The sequence below is a fragment of the Ceratotherium simum genome, chromosome 2 (assembly GCF_057802395.1).
Source record: "Ceratotherium simum simum isolate JZ-2026a chromosome 2, ASM5780239v1, whole genome shotgun sequence".
In the NCBI taxonomy this organism is placed as follows: domain Eukaryota; kingdom Metazoa; phylum Chordata; class Mammalia; order Perissodactyla; family Rhinocerotidae; genus Ceratotherium; species Ceratotherium simum.
Genome location: NC_141901.1, coordinates 78,755,236 through 78,775,125, shown reverse-complemented (window position 1 = coordinate 78,775,125; position 19,890 = coordinate 78,755,236). Strand labels below are relative to the sequence as shown.

The 19,890-nt window shown below is 40.5% G+C and overlaps 1 protein-coding gene across 1 annotated transcript in view; it reads right to left on the bottom strand.

The window, feature by feature from the left end:
* Window positions 1-8,207: 8,207 nt before the first annotated feature.
* LPAR3 (lysophosphatidic acid receptor 3) overlaps window positions 8,208-19,890 on the bottom strand; it is a 71,728-nt gene continuing 60,045 nt past the window's right edge. Inside the window, exon 3 of the mRNA XM_087420115.1 lies at window positions 8,208-10,114. Within this exon, the coding sequence (XP_087276241.1) occupies window positions 9,786-10,114 (329 nt within the window). The 3' untranslated portion in view covers window positions 8,208-9,785. The remainder of the gene's footprint in view (window positions 10,115-19,890) is intronic.

Sequence of the window (19,890 nt, the reverse complement as noted above, 5' to 3'; positions counted from 1 at the left end):
TGCACGTGGCAATCACTTCGGATATACCCTGGCTGGGCCCAAGCCCTGGAGATTCTGATTTAATTGGTTGGGATAGAGCCCAGACATTGCTTGACAAAACAATTCAATTGTCTGTCTACACCACAATGGCAGCCAGGCAGCTAGACGGGCTGAAGAGAAACAGACAAACTTGTTGAATGGTCTTAAATCTGTCACTGGGTGGGCCTTGGTCTGGCAGCCCTGCTAAGTCCCCTTGTTCCCTCGCTGTCCCACTCCTCTGGACAGTGATTTCTCCCCTTCTCCTCTCTGCTCAAACCTCCAACACCTCTTGCCTTATCACTACTCTCTGCAAGGATCTGGAGCACTCACTCACTGACAAGATAGGAGGGAAAAGTGAACACACCCCCATCGACACATCTTCCAACTCCCTGCATGCATAGCCTGCCTTCCCTCCTCTCCCTGTTGCTGTCAAAGACCAGATCCTCCACTTATACCCTGGAGCCCATTCCTTCCAGTAATTATCACCATGAGTCACTTATTCCCTCTCCACTGGAGCATTCCCACCAGCAACTAATATGCTGTAGTAATTCCCATCTTAAAATAAATCCCCCCGTTGACCTCACGTGCCCCTCCAGCTACAGCCCTATTTCTCTGGTCCCTTTTTAGAAAAAGAAAAACAACAATTTAAAAATACCTGGTCCTCACTTGTCTCCAATCCTCTCGCAGTGTCCCTTGAACCCCCTCCAGTCAGGCTTTCGTCCCCGCCACTGCACTGAAATAGCTTTGTCAAGGTCACCAAAAACCGCCAGGGCCAGATCAACTGTCAATTCTCAAGCGTCAAGTTGCAGCCTTTGACACAGCTGATCCCTCCCAAGTCTCCACTGACTCTTGGTTGTCCCCCTACACCACTGGCTGCTCTTCTCAGTCTCCTCAACTGACTCCTCTTTTCTCTAACCTCAACCATTGCAAATCCCCAGGGGTCAGTTCTTGGACCTGTTATTAACTCTATCTACACACCCTGTCCTTGTGATTTAGTCTAGCCTCATGGCTTTAAATACCATTCATATACTGGTGACTCCAAGATTAACATCTCCAGCCTGAACCTCTCCCCTGAGCTGCAGATTTGTTCATCTGGCTGCCTTCTCGGCACCTCCACCTGGTTGTGTCTCTGCAACATCAAATGTCACACTAAAGCTGAATTCCTGATTCCCACCCTCCCTCTCTCCGCCCCCACAAATCTGCTACTCCTACCTCTTTCTCTATCTCAGCAAAAATAATTCCACTTTGTAGTAGTTCAAACCAAAACACTTGAAGTCGCCTTAAGACGCTTCTCTTGCTACCATATCCAATCCATTAGTAAATCCTACATCTTACACTTTTTTCAATATTATTATCCATACCCATAATTTAAAATTTTAAATTTAAAATAATTTTTTAAATATAATTTAAAATTGCTAAATAGCATTCTATCAATAACAACAAATACACATACACAGTGCTCAGCACTGTGCTAAGTGCTTGACATATAACATATTTAATCTCCACAACCGCCCTATGAGATAGGTAGAATTGCTACTCCCATTTTAAAGGTGAAAAACTAAGACACAGAGGAACTTGCCCAATGTCACGCAGCTGAAAAAGCTGAGATATAAATCTAGGCAATTTGCTTCCAGAGCCCATGTGCTTGACTACAATGCTTTACGTTTATCATGTGTTTAAATATTGACATTGTTTAGAAGTTTCCAGTGTTTTAAATCATGTTGTTTTGACCACCTTTGTGTACGAAGCCTTTCTTAATTTAGAATCATTTCTTTAGCATACATTCTCAGAAGCTGAATTGCTCAGAGAGCACAAACATTCCTAATCCCTAAAAGGGCTAACCTAGTATTAGTAAACATTGGCTCTTTGAAATCTGAAGTTATATACAGTTATTAGGAAACATTTTTCTGAATAGAGAAGAAGCTCTAAAGAAGAACTTAGCGAAGTTTGATCCTGATTTAGTCCCTTAAATACTCATTCAATCTTGAGGTTTCAGTTTCCCCATTTGTAAAATCAAGATAATCCCTACATTACAACTTCCTCACAAGGATGAGGCACTTATTTCTATCAAGAAGAAACTTTAGTTTTACTTTTTCCCAAACAAACTACAAACTCTGAAACTTAGATCTATGACTATTTCACTACAGAAAGGGGTTGATCCATTGCATCTTTTAGGATCACGGAACACTCAATTCTGACTTTTAAATGATTTTGTGCAGCTGAATTTTACACCTACCTTGGCCCACTCATGATTATTTATAGATCCTCTTCTACTCACCATCTAGAAACCTGAAGGAAAGATTAAGTACAGCTCTATTTGCCATGGTTGTATATCAACTGTGACCACAAATACTTTATTTCTCCTGCTCTAATCTTAACTTTGATATCACACGTTTGGATAGTGAATAGCCAATAATAAGTGAACTACGATTTGAGGTTCTTTTTGAGGTTCTTTATTGTCTTATTCCCACTTAGCCTTCAGAAGATCCATATACCATCATGTGGAACCCATAAATTACATGTACCAACACTTTACTTTTTAGAGAATTTTCACCCCTTACTCTAGAACTAGTTATATTATCTTCTACCCTCAGTCAAAAAAAACTAAATGACTCCGTATCTCAGAAAGGGGACAGTCTCGGAAGCCAAAAAGATGCCTCTCCTTCCTTTTTTCTTTCTCCATGTGCTGGATTATCTGCTGGCAGTCAGCTGCATTGGTGATCCTTTCTATGGTCTCCCCTGCATTTGAAAGGCTGGAAGGCTGGGAACTATATGTCCCAGAATCCAAAGCAAGCAAATATCCCAGTGTAGATTCTGCCAGTGCCAATTATGAGGGAGGAGGATGGCAGAGGGGAGGCAGAAGCCATATCCTTCCCTTAGCAGCAGCTGTGAGATTTTGCAGAGGCCTCTGGGTATCCCTCCACCAATCACCTGCCTCAGGAGGCAGTTTCCAGAAGTTCCTGACCAGTGTGGAAACAATTCCCAGAAAGTTAGCTGCAAACCTGAGAGCTAACTATGGGCTTCTCTTCTCTTTGCTCCTCTGGCCTTTCCAACTGTTTTATGAGCACCTAATTGCCTATTTTAAATCCCTTCCTGCTTCAAGTACCCAGAGTGGTTTTTGTTTTTCTAACTGAAGACTGACTGATATGTCCCATCTCCTAATTTATATAAACCTGTGGTCAGGCATTCACCCAACTAAGAAAAACACAAGTCTAGTTTAGATGATCAGAACCAGATCCCCAACCCATAAATTATAAACTGATTTTAACCCAGAAAGTAGCTGCTTTATGAGATTTCCTTTTCTTGTCCCAGGTCTTGGAGAATTCTATATTAAAATGGATCAAAGACTTGAAAGTAAGACCTGAAACCATAAAACTCCTAGAAGAAAACACAGGCAGTCAGCTCTTTGACAATCAAAGACAGCTCTTCAGTCTTGGCAATATTTTTTCAGATATGTCTCTTCAGGCAAGGGCAACAAAAGCAAAAATAACCAAATGGGACTACATCAAACCAAAAAGCTTTTGTACGGCAAAGGAAATCATCAACAAAATGAAAAGGCAATCTACTGAACAGGAGAAGATACTTGCAAATCATATAGCTGATAAGGGGTTAATATCAAAAATATACAAAGAACTCATACAGCTTAATATAAAAAAACCCAAACAATCCGATTAAAAAATGGGAAGAGGACCTCAATAGACATTTTTCCAAAGAAGATATTCAGAGGGCCAACAGGCACATGAAAAGATGCTCAACATCACTAATCATGAAGGAAATGCAAATTAAAACCACAATGAGATATCACCTCACATCTGTCAAAATGGCTATTATCAAAAAGACAAAAAATAACAAGTGTTAGCGAGTATGTGGAGAAAAGGGACCTCTCATACATTGTTGGTGGGAATGTAAGTTGATATAGCCACTATGGAAAACAGTATGGAGGTTCCTCAAGAAATTAAAAACAGAACTACTATATGATCCAGCAATTCTACTTCTGGGTATTTACCCAAAGAAAATGAAAACACTAATTTGAAAAGATATGCACCCCTATGTTCATTGCAGCATTATTTACAACAGCCAAGATACAGAAGCAACCTAAGTGTCCATTGATAGATGAATGGATAAAGAAGATGTGATATGTATACACACATACACAATGGAATATTATTCGGCCATAAAAAAGAATAAAGTCGTGTCATTTGCAACAACATGGATGGACCTAGAGGGTATAATGCTAAGTGAAATAAATCAGACAGAGAAAGACAAATACCGTATGATTTCACTTGTATGTGAAATCTAAAAAACAAAACAAATGAACAAATAAAACAGAAACAGACTCACAGATACCAGACAGGAGAGGGGGAGAGTTGGGTAAAGTAGGTGAAGGGGATTAAGAGGTATAAACTTCCAGTCATAAAATAAATAAGCCATGGGGATATAATGTACAGCATAGAGAATAGAGTCAATAATATTGTAACAACTTTATAGTGGAACAGATGGTTAAGTAGACTTATTGTGATGATCATTTCATAATGTTTATATGATGATCCTTTAGTAATGTTTATAAATATCGAATCACTATGTTGTACACCTGAATCTAACATAATGTTGTATGTCAATAATACTTCAATTAAAAAAAGAACCTGCCCCTCCCAAGGGCAGCTCAAAGGACTCTTCCTCTCCCCCCACTCCCTGGCCTGTCCAGGCCACGCAGACGGGACATGGGGTCCAACTCAAGTGAGCCGGTCAGTCAGAGGCTCTCTCAATAACGTAACTGAAGAGACCAGCGATCTTGGTTGGTGAGAATGCACTGGACTTGTACAGTTTCGAGGAGTCAAGGCCTAAGTCAGCTGATTCCCAGGGAAGCCAGAGTCACCTGGAGCAGAAGCCATGCGGGAGCACGAACAACGTGCAGGTGCTCAGAGAGGAGAGGCAGAGAAGAGGATGGGGACAGTTCCCGTGAAATCTAGCTGCACTTCCCAAATTTGATTCCATCAGATTCCATTAACCCTTTTGATAAAACCCCTTTTCACTTGAGAAAAAAGAAAAAAGAATTATACCACAGAGGCCAGATTGAAAAAACTCCACACCAATATCACCAATGTTCTGAAGTGATACCCTGAGGGTGGCCACACCCATACAGTCCATCCTTAATATCTTCAGCTCCCTTTCACTTTAATTTCCCATGGATTATTTGTATATATGTTTGTTTTACGATTTTCTTAATTCTCTTAAGGGCAGGGACTTTTTGTTTGTTCCCTAGCACCTAGGAAATGTTCAAACATGTTGGTTAAACGTAAAAATAAATGTGTGCGTTTCTATCTGCCTTGATGGAGTAAACAGCAGCTCACCCATTTCGCATTTAGGTTGACTTTGGCACACATAAGCAGATCATCAAGTCTCTTAGGTTCTCCATTTTGATCAGCAGTTCCATTTTATTCCAGAAATCTTTTCTCCCTCTGTTGATGAAGGATTTACAATTACACATTTCACATTTGCCTTAATCTCATAGACTTTAGATGGTCTCCCTAGGTGATTCTCACGCACACTAAAGCTTGAGATCCACTGCAATAAATGAAAACAGAGCCCCTTTTCTTTTAAGTATCTACACAAGGAGTGAAATCCAAAGAATCCAAAGACTTAGGGTTCCTGCCACGATTCACACCCAAGAGTTGATGTATAGAATCACAGAATTTTGGAGCAGAAAAGGTCCTTGTAGATCATTTAAGCTCCTCATTTAGAAGATCAGCAATCATATTTAGAGTTTCATAGACAGTTTAAGACAGAACAGAAATCAGAACCCAGGGATTCTGAATTTCAATCTAGTGCTGTCTTTGAGATGGTTGTCATGTACATTTGTGTGAGTGGTGAACTGAACAACTCTACACATGCCAGTCATACTGTGATCATGCGTATGGATTAGTACAGTTTCCTGACAGGTAGTAGTCAAGTTCTGACAAAATTAGTGTATTCTATGACTTTCCGATAGATGCAAGTAAAGTGTCTTGAGAAAGGGATACCATTTTCTAACACGCACAAAGATGTAACATGGGCTTGTGATAGGCAGCTCCCCTCACTTTTTCTCCAGTATAACCTTATGACTGATATAGAATGTGCAGGCTCTAATCTCAGTAACAAATACAATACAGATGCAGTTTATGGAAATTTGAATTATGCAAACTTGAAGTTGCTTGATATAGAAAAATTTTATACAGTTTTACTGCATAAAATTGCAACTCTCTAAAAAGCTGGCAAGAACTCCAAATTTCAAAACTGGCTGACCCAGTGAATTGCAAACCGTCTTCACGGACTGGCATGCAGAAGTGCTGCATTATGTAGTATAACGGGACCCACACTCTTGTCGACATGCACTGGAACCTCCACATATAATTTTAGTGAGCATTGTGCTATCGTTTGCACCATAAGTCTTTAACTCACAAGTTATATTTGATAAAAAACTCTGAACCTCTAACCACTGCCATTAATAGTGTACCATCTGTTAATTTAGGAGAAAGCACACTCTGAAAAGCACTGGAGAGGATGCTGTAAAAATAACATACAGCATTAGCCCACTCCCCCCAAAAAACCAACACCACAGCAACAGCATCTCCCATCTTAACATCATTCCTCTGTGAAAACTAGTTTTAAATTGAGTATTTTAAATTATGTGATGTGTTCAGGAGAGCATTCCTCATAAAAAATGCAGTTTCCCTTACTTTAAAACGTTTTCATGACTTTAAGTGACTCTAACGCCTGAAAGACAATGTGTAAACCTGGAAGGAGCCCTAGGGATTTCCCATTTAATATTACAGTTAGTCTCCACCAAGGGGATATAATTCTCTGGTAAGCATCCCAGAAGTCAGATCTGTTTTTGCATGTTTTTAGCTCTTTTTAGTACACAGTGAGATGCATCATTGTGTAGAATAATGCTTTGGTTATTTTTACTCCAGGTTCCAACAGGGCTTGAGTTTGTCACTAGATCACCTTCATGGATGTCTTCACAGGGCTTACCTTCATTATGCCTACTCAGTCAATTAAAAAGGAGGGCCAAGTGCCCTTCTTGCTCTCCCTCCCTGAATGACTACAGGATTAATGAGCTAATAAGCACAAAATACTTTCAACCTCGTGAGGAAATTAGTCTACAAACATGGGGCATGGCACGCCCTGTAGTCTAGGTGGGGCAGCATCAGCAGATGAACCGAGCTGCACTCTGATGCCCTCCATCCCCCCACTGCCTGATGCTGATGCTATTGACTTCATTGGTCCTTGGTCCTGGACCATCCAACCGTGGTCTATGCACACGCTCAGGTGCCGGTGAAGCAGGGGCATCAAAATTTCTAAATTTTTAGTTTTAGTATGTATAAAAAGCATCAAAGTGCTGATTATGAGGGAAATTAGAGCTTTGTTGGAGGTTTACATTTGTTCTGTGCTTTAGTATTGTTCTTATTTGGAATTACACAAATGGGGGCAGGATGGTACCATAATTATTTCAGAGCTTAGGGCTTCTAAAAGTCACATGGGCCCCAAGTGTACAACCCACTGAAAAACAATTTTGCCAAGAAATTTAATCAATTTATTTCCAAAAAATTCTCTTTCCAAGCAGGCAGTTTTCATGAAGGACTAAGTTCTCCCAGGAATACAGATTTATCAGAAGACCTTGAAGAGTGTTACAAATCTATGAAAATTAAATCTTGTTTGGCTAGGGAATAGCCCAGGCTTTCAGTCAATGGCTGGTCTGAAAAGGTCTAGATCAAATTTTTAGAACCAGCATCTCAACGACTTGCAGATAAACTCGGGGTCCTAGAATTTGAGGAGGAACATTCTTCTTTGTTTCTTTTTCCAACTAAGATGGGTTTGCTGCGTTCTCGGTCAGCCCTGTGACCGCTGGCACTTGTCATTTCCAAATATACACGACTTCTCCACTCCTGCACCATCACTGAGATATGTGTGTGCATAAAAACAAAAGCTATATATTGCCAGCCTGAGTTTCCACACTTGGATCCCCTTCAGAAACCATTCTGAATATGACACTGTGCTGCAGGGTACTAAAAATGTGCTTTCCTCAAAATAAAACCTTTAAAGATCCCTTAGCAGCTATTCGGGGACTGGAATTCAATTTCAATTCTCCACCCTTTGGCCAGCTGTAGATTCAAAATGCTTACATAAAACACTGAGACTATGGACTTCATGGCAAATCTGATTATTCTTCTGCAATAGAAATGTGTGCTATAGTTACCACAAACTATATTTTTACTTAGAAAATACACAAAGCAATAATGCACCTCAACAAGAGAGAAGAGATTCTTTTTTTTATTTTACAGGTAGCTTTGATATAAGCTTCAGGTAAACCCATCTACTACACAGAGTTTGTGAAATCTACCCCTTCAAATCATAATACTCTCTATTTTATGCCATTACATCTAAAAGCATGACTTCTCAAATCCTTTTATTACAAGTAGTTCTTGCACATAAATGTTACATCACAATAGCAAAAAAAAAAAATGTAAACTTCTTTTGCAAGCTACATAAATACTATAATATCTGCCTTAAAGTTATTCTTATTTTAAAATCAGAATATACTCTAAATGCTTTACATAGAAAACTTTGGTCAGTGGCCTATGTGTATGAAACATTTTTTTTTTCTGACTTGCCTTTTACGTTGCCTACTTAGGTCTTTGAAGGAGAAAAATGTAAAATAGAACCCAGATCAAAATTCAGCCTGTAAGTAAAACAAGCACCAGAAGCATGTTGATAACTATCAGTAAAACATGAGACGTAAAAATTATTCCACATACTAACTCTGGCAAGCCACCAGTGGTATGGAGGTAACTGAAAATAAGGACTTGAGTCAAGTGCACATTTGATCCTATATGGAAGGAATTCAGCCCGCTTGTCATATATACACCTTTTACTCTGCTGTATGTCCGTTTTCAAATGAATCACCTCTTCCTCTTTGTTGTGGAGCACAACAGGTCATTTCCACAGCTGTAGTCCTAGCCTGGCAAGTCTCGGTGCCCGGGGAATTTATTTCACCATCACTGTCCCTAATGTCTTCAAATACAAATTTGAAATGTATAAATATACTGGTGCGTATACACATGTGTGCAAGCTTGTAGGACCACATCAAGGCCTTTTTTTTTTTTGCTTCAAGAGAAGTTTTTAGCGTTTACCTTTTTTGTTATTACTTCAAATCTTTTTCCTCAGAATGTTCTCTCAGTTAAAAATCAAGTTTTATCTGGAGCCCTCACTGATTTGTTATTCTGAGATTCCCACTGAACCTAGCTACTGGCCATGGTTTCTTTGAGGAAAACAATATTGCGGAAGCATTTTTAAAATTTTAAATGCATGCAGAAACAACTACATACGCTTTCTAAGGAGCTACATCGAGTGGCTCAAGTAACATTATTATTTATGTTTGCCTAAGCCCTTTGACAACATCATTTTAAAACACACCGAGAATGGCTGCAAGATGGCAGCAGAGCCCAGAATGCACGGCCAGGTGGGCAGTGCTCCCAGCCGTTCACGGGACATCAGGCGGAAATCCACTGTGCCATCCGCCCTCTTTCTGTGCATTTTCTCTAAATTTGTTGTGTCCTCTCTTTACTGCCCGTGCTTTTAAACTACGTAAAACAATTTTTAAAAATCTACCAACGATTAATTCAGACCTCAAATAACACTGTGTGTGGGCTCTGCTAGAGACAGGTAACTATTCTTAACAGCTCTTTTGCCGCAGGCGGCCCGCGAGGGCGGAGGAGGGCATCCGCATCTTAGGAACTGCTCTTGGGGCAGACGGTGCCCTGGCTGATACTGTCTTCCATGTACTGGCTGCCTGTGTCGCTCCTGCTGAGGACCGTGGAGGGGATGCCCGAGGGCCGCCTCTCCGGGTTCTTCTCCTGAGAGAAGCAGCAGATCATCTTCTTCATGGTGCTGTACATGTCCTCATCCTTGTAGGAGTAGATGATGGGGTTCATCACGGAGTTGAGCAGCGCCAGCAGCAGGAACCACCTTTTCACGTGCTGCACGCCGCACTGCCTGCAGTTCAGGCCGTCGAGCAGCAGAACCACCAGGCCCGGGGTCCAGCACACCACGAAAGCCCCTGGAGGGAGAGACAAGGAAGCAACAGGCGCTCAGACCTCAGGCTGCTTACATAGGTTTCTTCTCGTCCCGCCTTCTGTCAGTGGCATCAAGGGACCTTAAGGATTTGTTTTGACAACTGCAAAGCAAACTTCCACCCTTCCTCTGAGCATTTGAGACCTAGGCTTGTTAGAGGCCAACAGCTGAGAACCTCTTTGACTATTAACCACATTCTATTTCACCTTCTTATCTGTTTACCCAGGGCTGTAATGAGGGGCTTACATTTACCTCCTGCTTACTAAGCACTACACAGACCTTATCTCTTCTAGTTCTCTGACCCACACCAGCAGTCTGCTGTAGTCATTATCCACATTTGGCAGATGAGAAAACCAAGGCCCAATTCCAGGGGTGTATATGGGGAGGCCCCACACACTTAACCCTACACTCTGCTGTTCTCTAAATCAGATTTTCTCTATGCTTTCCTGAAAATAAGACACATTACATCTGTGCCATTCTCCTAGTCTTTTTACTAAGTCACCTGCTCAAAAATTTTATTCTGCATAAATCCATGTTGATGCTTATAGTAAGCACTATATTCTTTTTGACATATTCATAGGCCATCTGCTCTAGATTGAATTTTTTTTTGTCAGAAATAAATCTTTCTCCTTCATGATGAGATAGCGATGTGCTTTTTAGCACATTTATTTATTTAGCACAATTTTAGCATCAATTACACATGAAGGGTAGTCTCTTCTGAGTGTCTAGCCATCTGATCATACTTAGCTTACCTCCAAACTTTCTGACGTGTTTTTCCTAAAATATGAGGCATAGCTTCAATAGTCTCCCACTTAGTCATCATAACGTCAGACAACTGTGACAGCTAACATTTATATGGTACTTACAATGAGCCAAGCACTGGTGTAAATGCTTTCTTCCTTTATTAACTCACAGAACCACACTATGAGGTAGACATCATTATCATCCCCAGGAATCTGATGCACAAGAGAAGTAACTTGCTCACGATCAAATAGCTTGTAAGGACATCTCATTTGAACTTAGTCCTTCTCCATAGGCTGTGCTCTTGGCGACTATGTGACCTGTCTCCACGCCGTGAAGTGGTTTCTTTCTCCAAAGTCCTTCTCATTTCTAAATGTCCTTGCTTATCCATTCAATAAATATTCATCGTGAGCTTACAATGTGCCAGGAGCTCTACTAGACAGTGAACAAGGCGAAGAACATTCACTCGGGGAGCTAAAATGCTAATGGGAGACAGAATAAACAAGCAATCTGTAAACCACATCACCAACTAGTTACTCTTGCTGGTTAGGATTAGTCCTACACAATATTCCTCTTGTTGCTTATCTTCTTATTGAGAGAGATAATAAGCAAGTCAAGAACTATAAAGAGGCAATGTCAGGCCATGACACGCCATGAGCTTGGGGTCAAATAGGTATGCCCAGATCCTCACCTTATGAGCTACAGGAATGAGGCAAATCACTCCTCTGAGTCTTCATTCCGTCATTTATAAAATAAGGATAATAATCTCGACTGTGCAGGGTGGCGAGGGTCAGAAGTAATGGAAAGTGGTGCCCAACACTGAGTTGGGTTCACGAAGCAGAGGCTACCATGAGATGCTTTGTCAAAGACCTCTTCCAAAATTAGATGTCCAGGAGATAACAGCAGGGTTTAATTCCCCATTTCACAATTACAGCTCACCAGTGGCTCCCTTTTTACTTCATCCTGTATTATTTCTGGTCTGGCTGACATATGTGAATACAGAACTGGACTTGGAGATAAGGGATCAGAGATTCGAGCCCTCACTCCTCACCTCTGGGAGACCCATGTCATCAGTCAGGGGTTTGGCTTCCTAAGCTATAAATTGAGGACTTTGGGCAAGTTCTGGGTTTTTCAAACTGTGGGCCAGGACCCCTTAGTGGATATGCAATCAATTTAATGGGTTTGGACAAGTTTTGTTTTGTTTTTTAACGAAAGAATGGAATGGAATAGCTCAGAGGATACTACACAAATTAAGGGAAGTATTGTTTCATGAAACTTTTGTTTCAGTTTTATAGACTATACTTATGTGTGTATTGGTTATGAAGTAAAATATTATTTCTTACTGCTGGGTTTAGTAAAAATGTTTGAAAAACACTAGTTGAGATCATCTTTAAAACCCCATCCAGCTCTAATGGTCTGTATTTCCCATAACAGTAACACTTTTGTTCTGTCTGCTGTTCCCAAGAGAGCATTACTTTGTTGTCAAGAGGGAAGAACCAAACAAAGCAGACATCAAAAGCTGTAGCTACCACCTTTGATGTGAAGAGTCCCTTCTGTGTGAAATTGCATAATTCCAAAGAAATCCCGATGAGAGTCTTCCAAGGTCCTTGTGTTAACGGAAGGAGGGAAAAATATCGATTAACTTTATTCTTTGTTAAATACTCGTGTCAAGGGCCGGCCCCATGGCTTAGCAGTTGGGTGCGCGCGCTCCGCTGCTGGCGGCCCGGTTTCGGATCCCGGGCGTGCACCGACGCACCGCTTCTCCGGCCATGCTGAGGCCGCGTCCCACATACAGCAACTAGAAGGATGTGCAACTATGACATACAACAATCTACTGGGGCTTTGGGGGAAAATAAATAAATAAATAAAATCTTTAAAAAAAAAAATACTCATGTCAAAATTTAATAGAGTATATAACTTCCAAACCAATGGAAGGGGAAGAACGGAACTAAAGGGAAGAAAAAAAGATCTCAATATAAGAAAAGAAGGGAAAAGTGAAACATAGAAAAGTTGGTAGAGAACAAAATAAGATCCTGGAAATTAATCCAAATATTCCAATAATCAAACTCAGTGTTGATTGTGGTACAGTTTACAAAGAACAGGTGAATCTAAACAATCTGATGTCTAACACTACATCCATATGTGGTACAACCATGAGGAAAAGCAAGATGATTAACATAAAATTTATGACATGGTTATTTCTACAGGAGAGAGAGGGCCCCTGGGGTAGGGCACATCGGAGGTTCTAGAGATACTGGTAATATTCTATTAAATTGAGTGGCAAGTACACAGGTATTTTTTTTAATTTTTTATTCTTCTAAGTGTTATTCTTTAAACTGTCCACATATCTTATATAATTTTGTTTGAATGATATATTTCATACACACATACACATGTCAAAAAAGGATAAAAGTAAATTGCCACTATGTTTTCCTAAAAACTGTTTTTATAATGGGATTTTTTTTAATCATAAAAGCTTTTTTCCTCCACCACGAAACTCTGGTTTGGATTAGTCAGGGGACCTAAACACTCTAAATAAATCTCCAAATTGATGCCCTGTTTGTCATAATGTGGTAATTCATATATGTTTTCTCTTTGCATTGAATTACATAAAATAATTCACTCAATCAACACTTGACAAACTTTTCATTGAACAATGCTTACAAGCCAGGTGCTGTTCTAAGCATTTTATATGAATTAACTATTTAATCTTCATAGCAACACTTGGAAAGTAGGTATTAATACTACCCTATACTACCCTCATTTTAAAGCTGAGGAAACTGAAGCACAGGGAAGTTAGGTAATACGCTCAAAGCCACACAGCTGATAAGCGGAAGAGCCGGGATCTGAACCCACACAGCCGGGCACCAGAGCCTGGGCTCCTGTCCACAAGCTAGGCTGTTCAGCAGTGGGTCACAAAGGATCTTATTACTAAAGTGAGTGATGGGGAGATGCAGAGGGTACTTTTCTGGCCTTTAAAGTCCAATTCATAGACTGTCACATCTGCCTGTGAAACAGCATATATCACAATTAAATCATTCTTTGGTTTGCTGCCAGAAAGATTTCCTGGCCAAGGAAGAAAGGCAGGAAAAGAAAGGAAGGGGAGGGGAGAGGAGGGGAGGTAAGGGGAGGAGAGGGAAAGAAGGGAGGGAGGGAGAGAGGATGGAAGGAAGGAAGGATGAAAGGAAGGAAGGAAGGGAGGGAGGAAGGGAGGGAGGAAGGAAGGAAAGAAGGAAGGAAGGAAAGGGAAGAGGAAGGAAGGGAGACAGAATTCCAACAAAAATATAGGCTGGCCGTGGGAGTAAGAAGAGAGACAAAAATCCGCTGATCTTTTCTTTATACTGTTTCCAAGAACAACAAAGGCAAGCCTTCTTTGACAGCACAGCCCAAACACACCATGCTCTCAACTAGAGAAGGAGTGTTCGGTGGTGGTGTCTGAGGTGGTGATTACACCCCGGGCAGTAACCCTGGGAAACACGCTGCTCCGTGACTCCTCTACCCGGCGGCCAAGCTCTCCCTCCAAACACATCTCAGAGTAGACGCACAGTTTATCTAACAGTTCATTCTTTGGGGGTTTTTACTGTATGTCAGCAGCTAGATATGAGGCCCCCAAAAAATTTAAAAGGAGAATGGGTCAGGAATGGTTTTGGCCTTGGGAATCTTTAAACTTGGAGAATTCCTGGAGAATGTGGGAGATGTCAGAAACATACAAATGGGCAACTGGCCTATTCCTTAAAAGAGGGGCAGATAATGGATCCTGGGAAATACACACCAGTCAGTTCTCCATCAATTTCCAACACATTTTAGAAGAAAAAACTAATACAAATGTTTTTTGAGTATTTAGACTCAATGCTCAGAGTATGACAGCTGGGAACAAGCAAAGTTTTCAAAGAGGTCATGCCAAGCCCTAATCATTTTTTTTTAAATTAGGCATTAACAAATAGAAGTGGGTCCAAGGTGTCTATCTGGGAACCAGCAGAAGAAATCAAGTATGTTTTTCTTTAGAGTTAAGAAAAACCACAGGAAAGACACAATGTGTTAACTGTCTCCAAAAACCTGAAGGGCCACCACATAGAGGAAGAACAGACTTATCTTGGGCCATTCCAGAAGGTCACCCTGAAACAAATGGAGAGGTCCAAGTGGCAGAATTTGGCTGTAAGAGTTCTTTTTAAGTAAAGGAAGCTATTTAGGAGGGGAAGTGGTTGTTCAGCAGGCAAAGAGCCTCCCCTGGCCAGAGTATTTCCTTTGCCTGGATCATCCTGAGATGTACAAAGGTAAGGTATTTTTCCTAAATGAGAAATAAAGTTAAGTGGCCTCTGAACTCTTTTCCAAATAGAAAGTTGCTAAATTCTACAACACTATGAGTTTCAACTCCCCATAAATTTCACACAAATTGAACTTGTTTGTTTCCCAGACACGATTATAAGACACTATGGCTAAAAGCTGATTTGGATGACTTCTCTGAGCTAGCAGTTCCCAAACCTGGCTGGCCATCCGAATTACCAGGGGAGCTTTTTAATAATGCAGATTCCCTGGTCCCACATAGACTCAAGAGTCAGAATCTCTGGGGTTGGACATGGAAATCTGTCAGACTAAAAAGTTCTCTGGGTGATTACGGTGCATGGCCAGTTTTGTAAACCATTTCTCTATGCTGACCCGAAATAGTTTAATCAAGCTGACCCTATCAGCAAAATTGCAGACTCTGGATAGATTTACTGAAAAGTCATGGAAAAGAGAGAGGAGGCAGAATTCTTCAAAATAAGAAAATAAGCATCTTTAGCGATAAATACCTTCAGCTTCCATTTGGAAAAACGTTTGAGCACATGATAAGCAAAAATAAATGGACAAACACAAGCAGCAAAACTAGTCGCCAGGCAAGGCACACACAGTCCTCCTTGGACCTTTGTTGGCTCTCTGGTTCGCCCTGCCAGGAACGCCTCCCCACCTCCTAATCTAAGGTCTACTTTTCTTTCTAAGCTTAGCTCCTATTCCGCCTCCTCCACTGGACCTCTCCCATCTGTCCAACCCACGGTGACCGTCCCCTCTTCTCAAGTCCCGTGGCACTTTCCACCTACAACATCCACGTGGCACTGGGCACATTACCTGCTTGATTCCACTTAACATTTCCCGAGAGCTCTGGGCCAGGCAGTGTGTTCAGGGGACCGTCATTTAAAACTCACATGCCCATGAGGTTGCTACTCTTGTTATTATCCCAGTCTTACATATGACGAATTTGAAGTTTAGAGTAGCTCAAGAGTTTGTCCTAGGGCCAGTGGCCAACAAAGAGAAGAGCCATAATTTGAACCCAGGCATGACTCCCCCACGCAATCTCTTGAGCACCGTGCTATACTGGAGGGAGTGTTTAATACACATGTCCTGTCTTTTAGGCCCATTGATAAGCTCCCTAAGCATGCAGGCTGTGCCTCATACCTGTTTGTATGCTAAGAACTAAGCATGGAGCCCCACACTCAGCGGCAGAGGAGATGCATCAGTTGAATGTGACTGAAGTTTATTAACAGCCCACACAGGGCAAGGTACTGCATGAGCTGTGGCACCTGCTGATGGGAACAGTTACAATCCTGCCCTTCAGGCACTGACAGGCAGAGAACCTGGACGTGATGAATCTAACTCTGGTCAAGGAAGGTCTCAGGTGAAATGGCACTCAGTCCAGCTGAGTGTTGAAGGTCAAAAATGACTGTGCAGAGGTGAGAAACAGCACGATGCATTTGGGGACTTCCAAATAGTTCAGGATGGTTTTAACCCAGGTAGGTAATTGAGGAAGTAAGATGAAGTCCAAGAGATGAAGATGGGTCAGACCTTGAAGGACTCTGTGGACATACTCAGGAGTTTGGATTTATTGTATAGATCAGACCCTATAAGTCTTTTTCAACCAGAAGTTTACCAAGAGAATTAAGACAGAATGCCCTCAGGCATCCATTGTATGTAATTTCTCTCCCAAGCATCTAGGATGGTGTGAGTCATATACCATCTTTGGGAGGATTAAGAAAATATTTCTATGTTCCAAAGTTCATAAAGGAATCCCACTGAGAAAGCCCAGATCAGAGGTTTTTCAGACTCTGTTGCAACTCATTAGTGGGTTGTAAAACCAATTTAGTGGACTGCAACCAGCAATTTTCTAAAAAATGAAATAGAACAGAACAGAAAACATCAGACAGTATCAAGTATAGTAAGGGTATGTTTCATGAAACTTGCTTCAGTTACACACAAAAATATATATGCGTACTGGGCCATGATACAGAATGTACACTATTTCTTACAGTGGGTCTCAATTAAAAAAAAAAAGTTTGAAATCCACTTCTATAGATAAGTGGTTTTTTAAATCACCTTTTTAAAAAGTAGAGGAACATTTCCCAAAGGAAATCTCTTGTCAAACCTCACAATCAGAGCTGCTCTGACTAAAGAAAGAGACGGGGTGGGGGATCCTGTTATAGCAGAATTCACTCTTATCTTCATACTACAACCCCCTACCTCCATACACATACACACACCAAGGAACACTTGGGAACCCTACTGACCACAGTTTGAAAACTACTGCTACAGAACGGTAGTTCTTTGAAGATTTTTAATCAGGGGCATGGATAAGTCTTATATTTTAGAGCGAAGCTTTGAGTGCTCAGGGTGGACTAGAGATGTGAAGCTCGAAGTCTGCTCCCACCTACGTAAGAATAACCTGTGTTGACTGCTAAAAATTCAGATTCCTGGGCCGCACCCAGATCTACCAAATGAGAGATTGCTGGGGATATGATCTGGGCATCTCCAGGTTTAACCAGCTCCCTGGGGAATGCTTTAGTATAGTAAAGTGTGAGAAGTACTGGCTTCGGCAGGGAGACTCACTTGAAGACTGGCTAAAATTTAGGTGGAAATTATAAGGATTTGGAAAAGCAGTGGAGTTGGAGAGAAGCAGATGGGTTAGAGAGGTGGTAAGGAGGAAAAACTATAAGACTTGATGAAGAATTAGGTCTAGGAAGTGAGGGAGAGGCAAGAATTCAGGGTGACTGGTAGCATGTGATTCTGATCACCAAGTAGGGGAGACAGAGAAGGAATAGGGTTAGGAGGAGGAGACAGTGGTTCAGTTTTATGCATCATGTACTTGGAGTATCTGTGGCTCCTCCAGGCAGAGATGTGTAGACGGTAGCCAGAAATGGGGGTCAGAACTCTGAGAGCTCCAAACTGAAATATTGACTTGGGAGTCATCAGCATTAAGTGAAGCCATATGTCTTTCCATTAATAAATATTTACTAAGCAATCACCCATCATGTGCCAGCTACTAAGAGTGAACATCTTCATGATGATTACATTTGGAAAACAATTCTAATTTCCTTCTATTGCCAAGTGACAGGTCAGTTATATTGATAAGAAGCAATTATTTTGTATTTTAATGATGCTCTATGTTCTTTCACTACCTGTTTAAGAGACTCACTAATAGTCCAATTAGACTACAAATGAGTTTTCCTCTAGTAATTAAATAAACTAGCTTCAGTGCTATACTCAAAAACCGGTATCATGAGTTCAATGCTAATTTTTAAAGTATAGTAAATCATATACTAGAATATTCAATTACAGTACTGAAATGATATGTAATGACTGCAATTTAAGGTAATCAGAAACATCAAATTAAAGAATGTCTAACACTTTGGAAGATACAATTACAAATGAAAATATTTGTGACAAGCAAAATAAAAGATCTTTCCAAGACCCTAGTCAATATTATGTTTAGATAATTTATAACAGCCCTCCCTCCTTATTTAGAAGTTTTCAAAATATCTCAAACAATACTCTGGTTAATACCTCATCTCCACATTATAGGAAATAAAAAAGAACACCAGCCCATCCGGGAGAAGAGAGAAGGGCCCCTCACTGGAATGTATTTAAGATAGCTCAGCATTCTTGGAGTTTTGGTAACAGACAGGATGTGCAGCGACTGCGACTTCAAGTGGCTTGAAATCTGTTCTTACACTTTTCTATTCCATCTAGTTAGACTTGTAGCCACATTTTCATCTGTTTTAAAATTCACACATGCAATTACAAAAAAAATCTTGACATCTGAGTAGCACACAAATAAAACATCTCTAACAATGAAAGCAATCCCTCACACGGAATAGGCTCACTTTGGCACATGGACTACTCATTTCATCAAACAGGAGGATATATTTTAAATGTTCACTCTGTTATTCTTTGTTTTTAGTCCAGGAAAAAGCAGCAGGGTGCAAGCAATAATGCTAACCTCGTAAGCCACAAGGCTGTCTGATTTACTAAAATAGAAAATTACAACTCTACATAAAAATCAGGTTGTGAACCTCATCTTATGGAAGTTCTCTTTTTATTTGAAAAGAAATTTTTAAAAGTTAAATTTTAAAGTAAACAGCTATTCTTGGTTAGAAGCATTATAATGTGTAAGTTACACATTAGTAGAATATTTAAGTGAAAATGCTCTTATGATAAACAATTTGTTCAATAATTTAAATAGAATGCCTCCAGATGTGGTTTGCATTCAAATTCATACACATTTACCCACAGGGTTTTAGAAGTCCAATAATCCAGAAAATAGACTGTCACGTATGTGAAAGGAATGAAAATATATATCTTTAGGAAACCTGATTTATTTTTACTGCAGAAAACAAGAAAACACTTAAGACACTTCAAATAGATGATGAGCAGTTAAACATTCCACAAATGATTCATTTAACACTATTGTTACTACCGTCGAATCTTTTGACTCTAACAACTGGTTTTAGACACTTGTTTCAAATTTGTGGCCAGCTTTGGAAAATTGAAAATCTTGGTGCCAAGGGGTTATGAGATAAAATTTAAAGCAGAAGAATACCAGCTAGAACCACAGCCTAGACCTAATTCTAGTGTTGCACTCTGGGCAACAGCTGGAAATCATAAACTGCATCAGTAAGAAAACACCATCTCCACCTCCAGATTCCTCTTTAAGCATCGTGTGCATGGACCAACAATACCTCAGTAACTCACTATTACATCAAGGGCTCCCTAGCA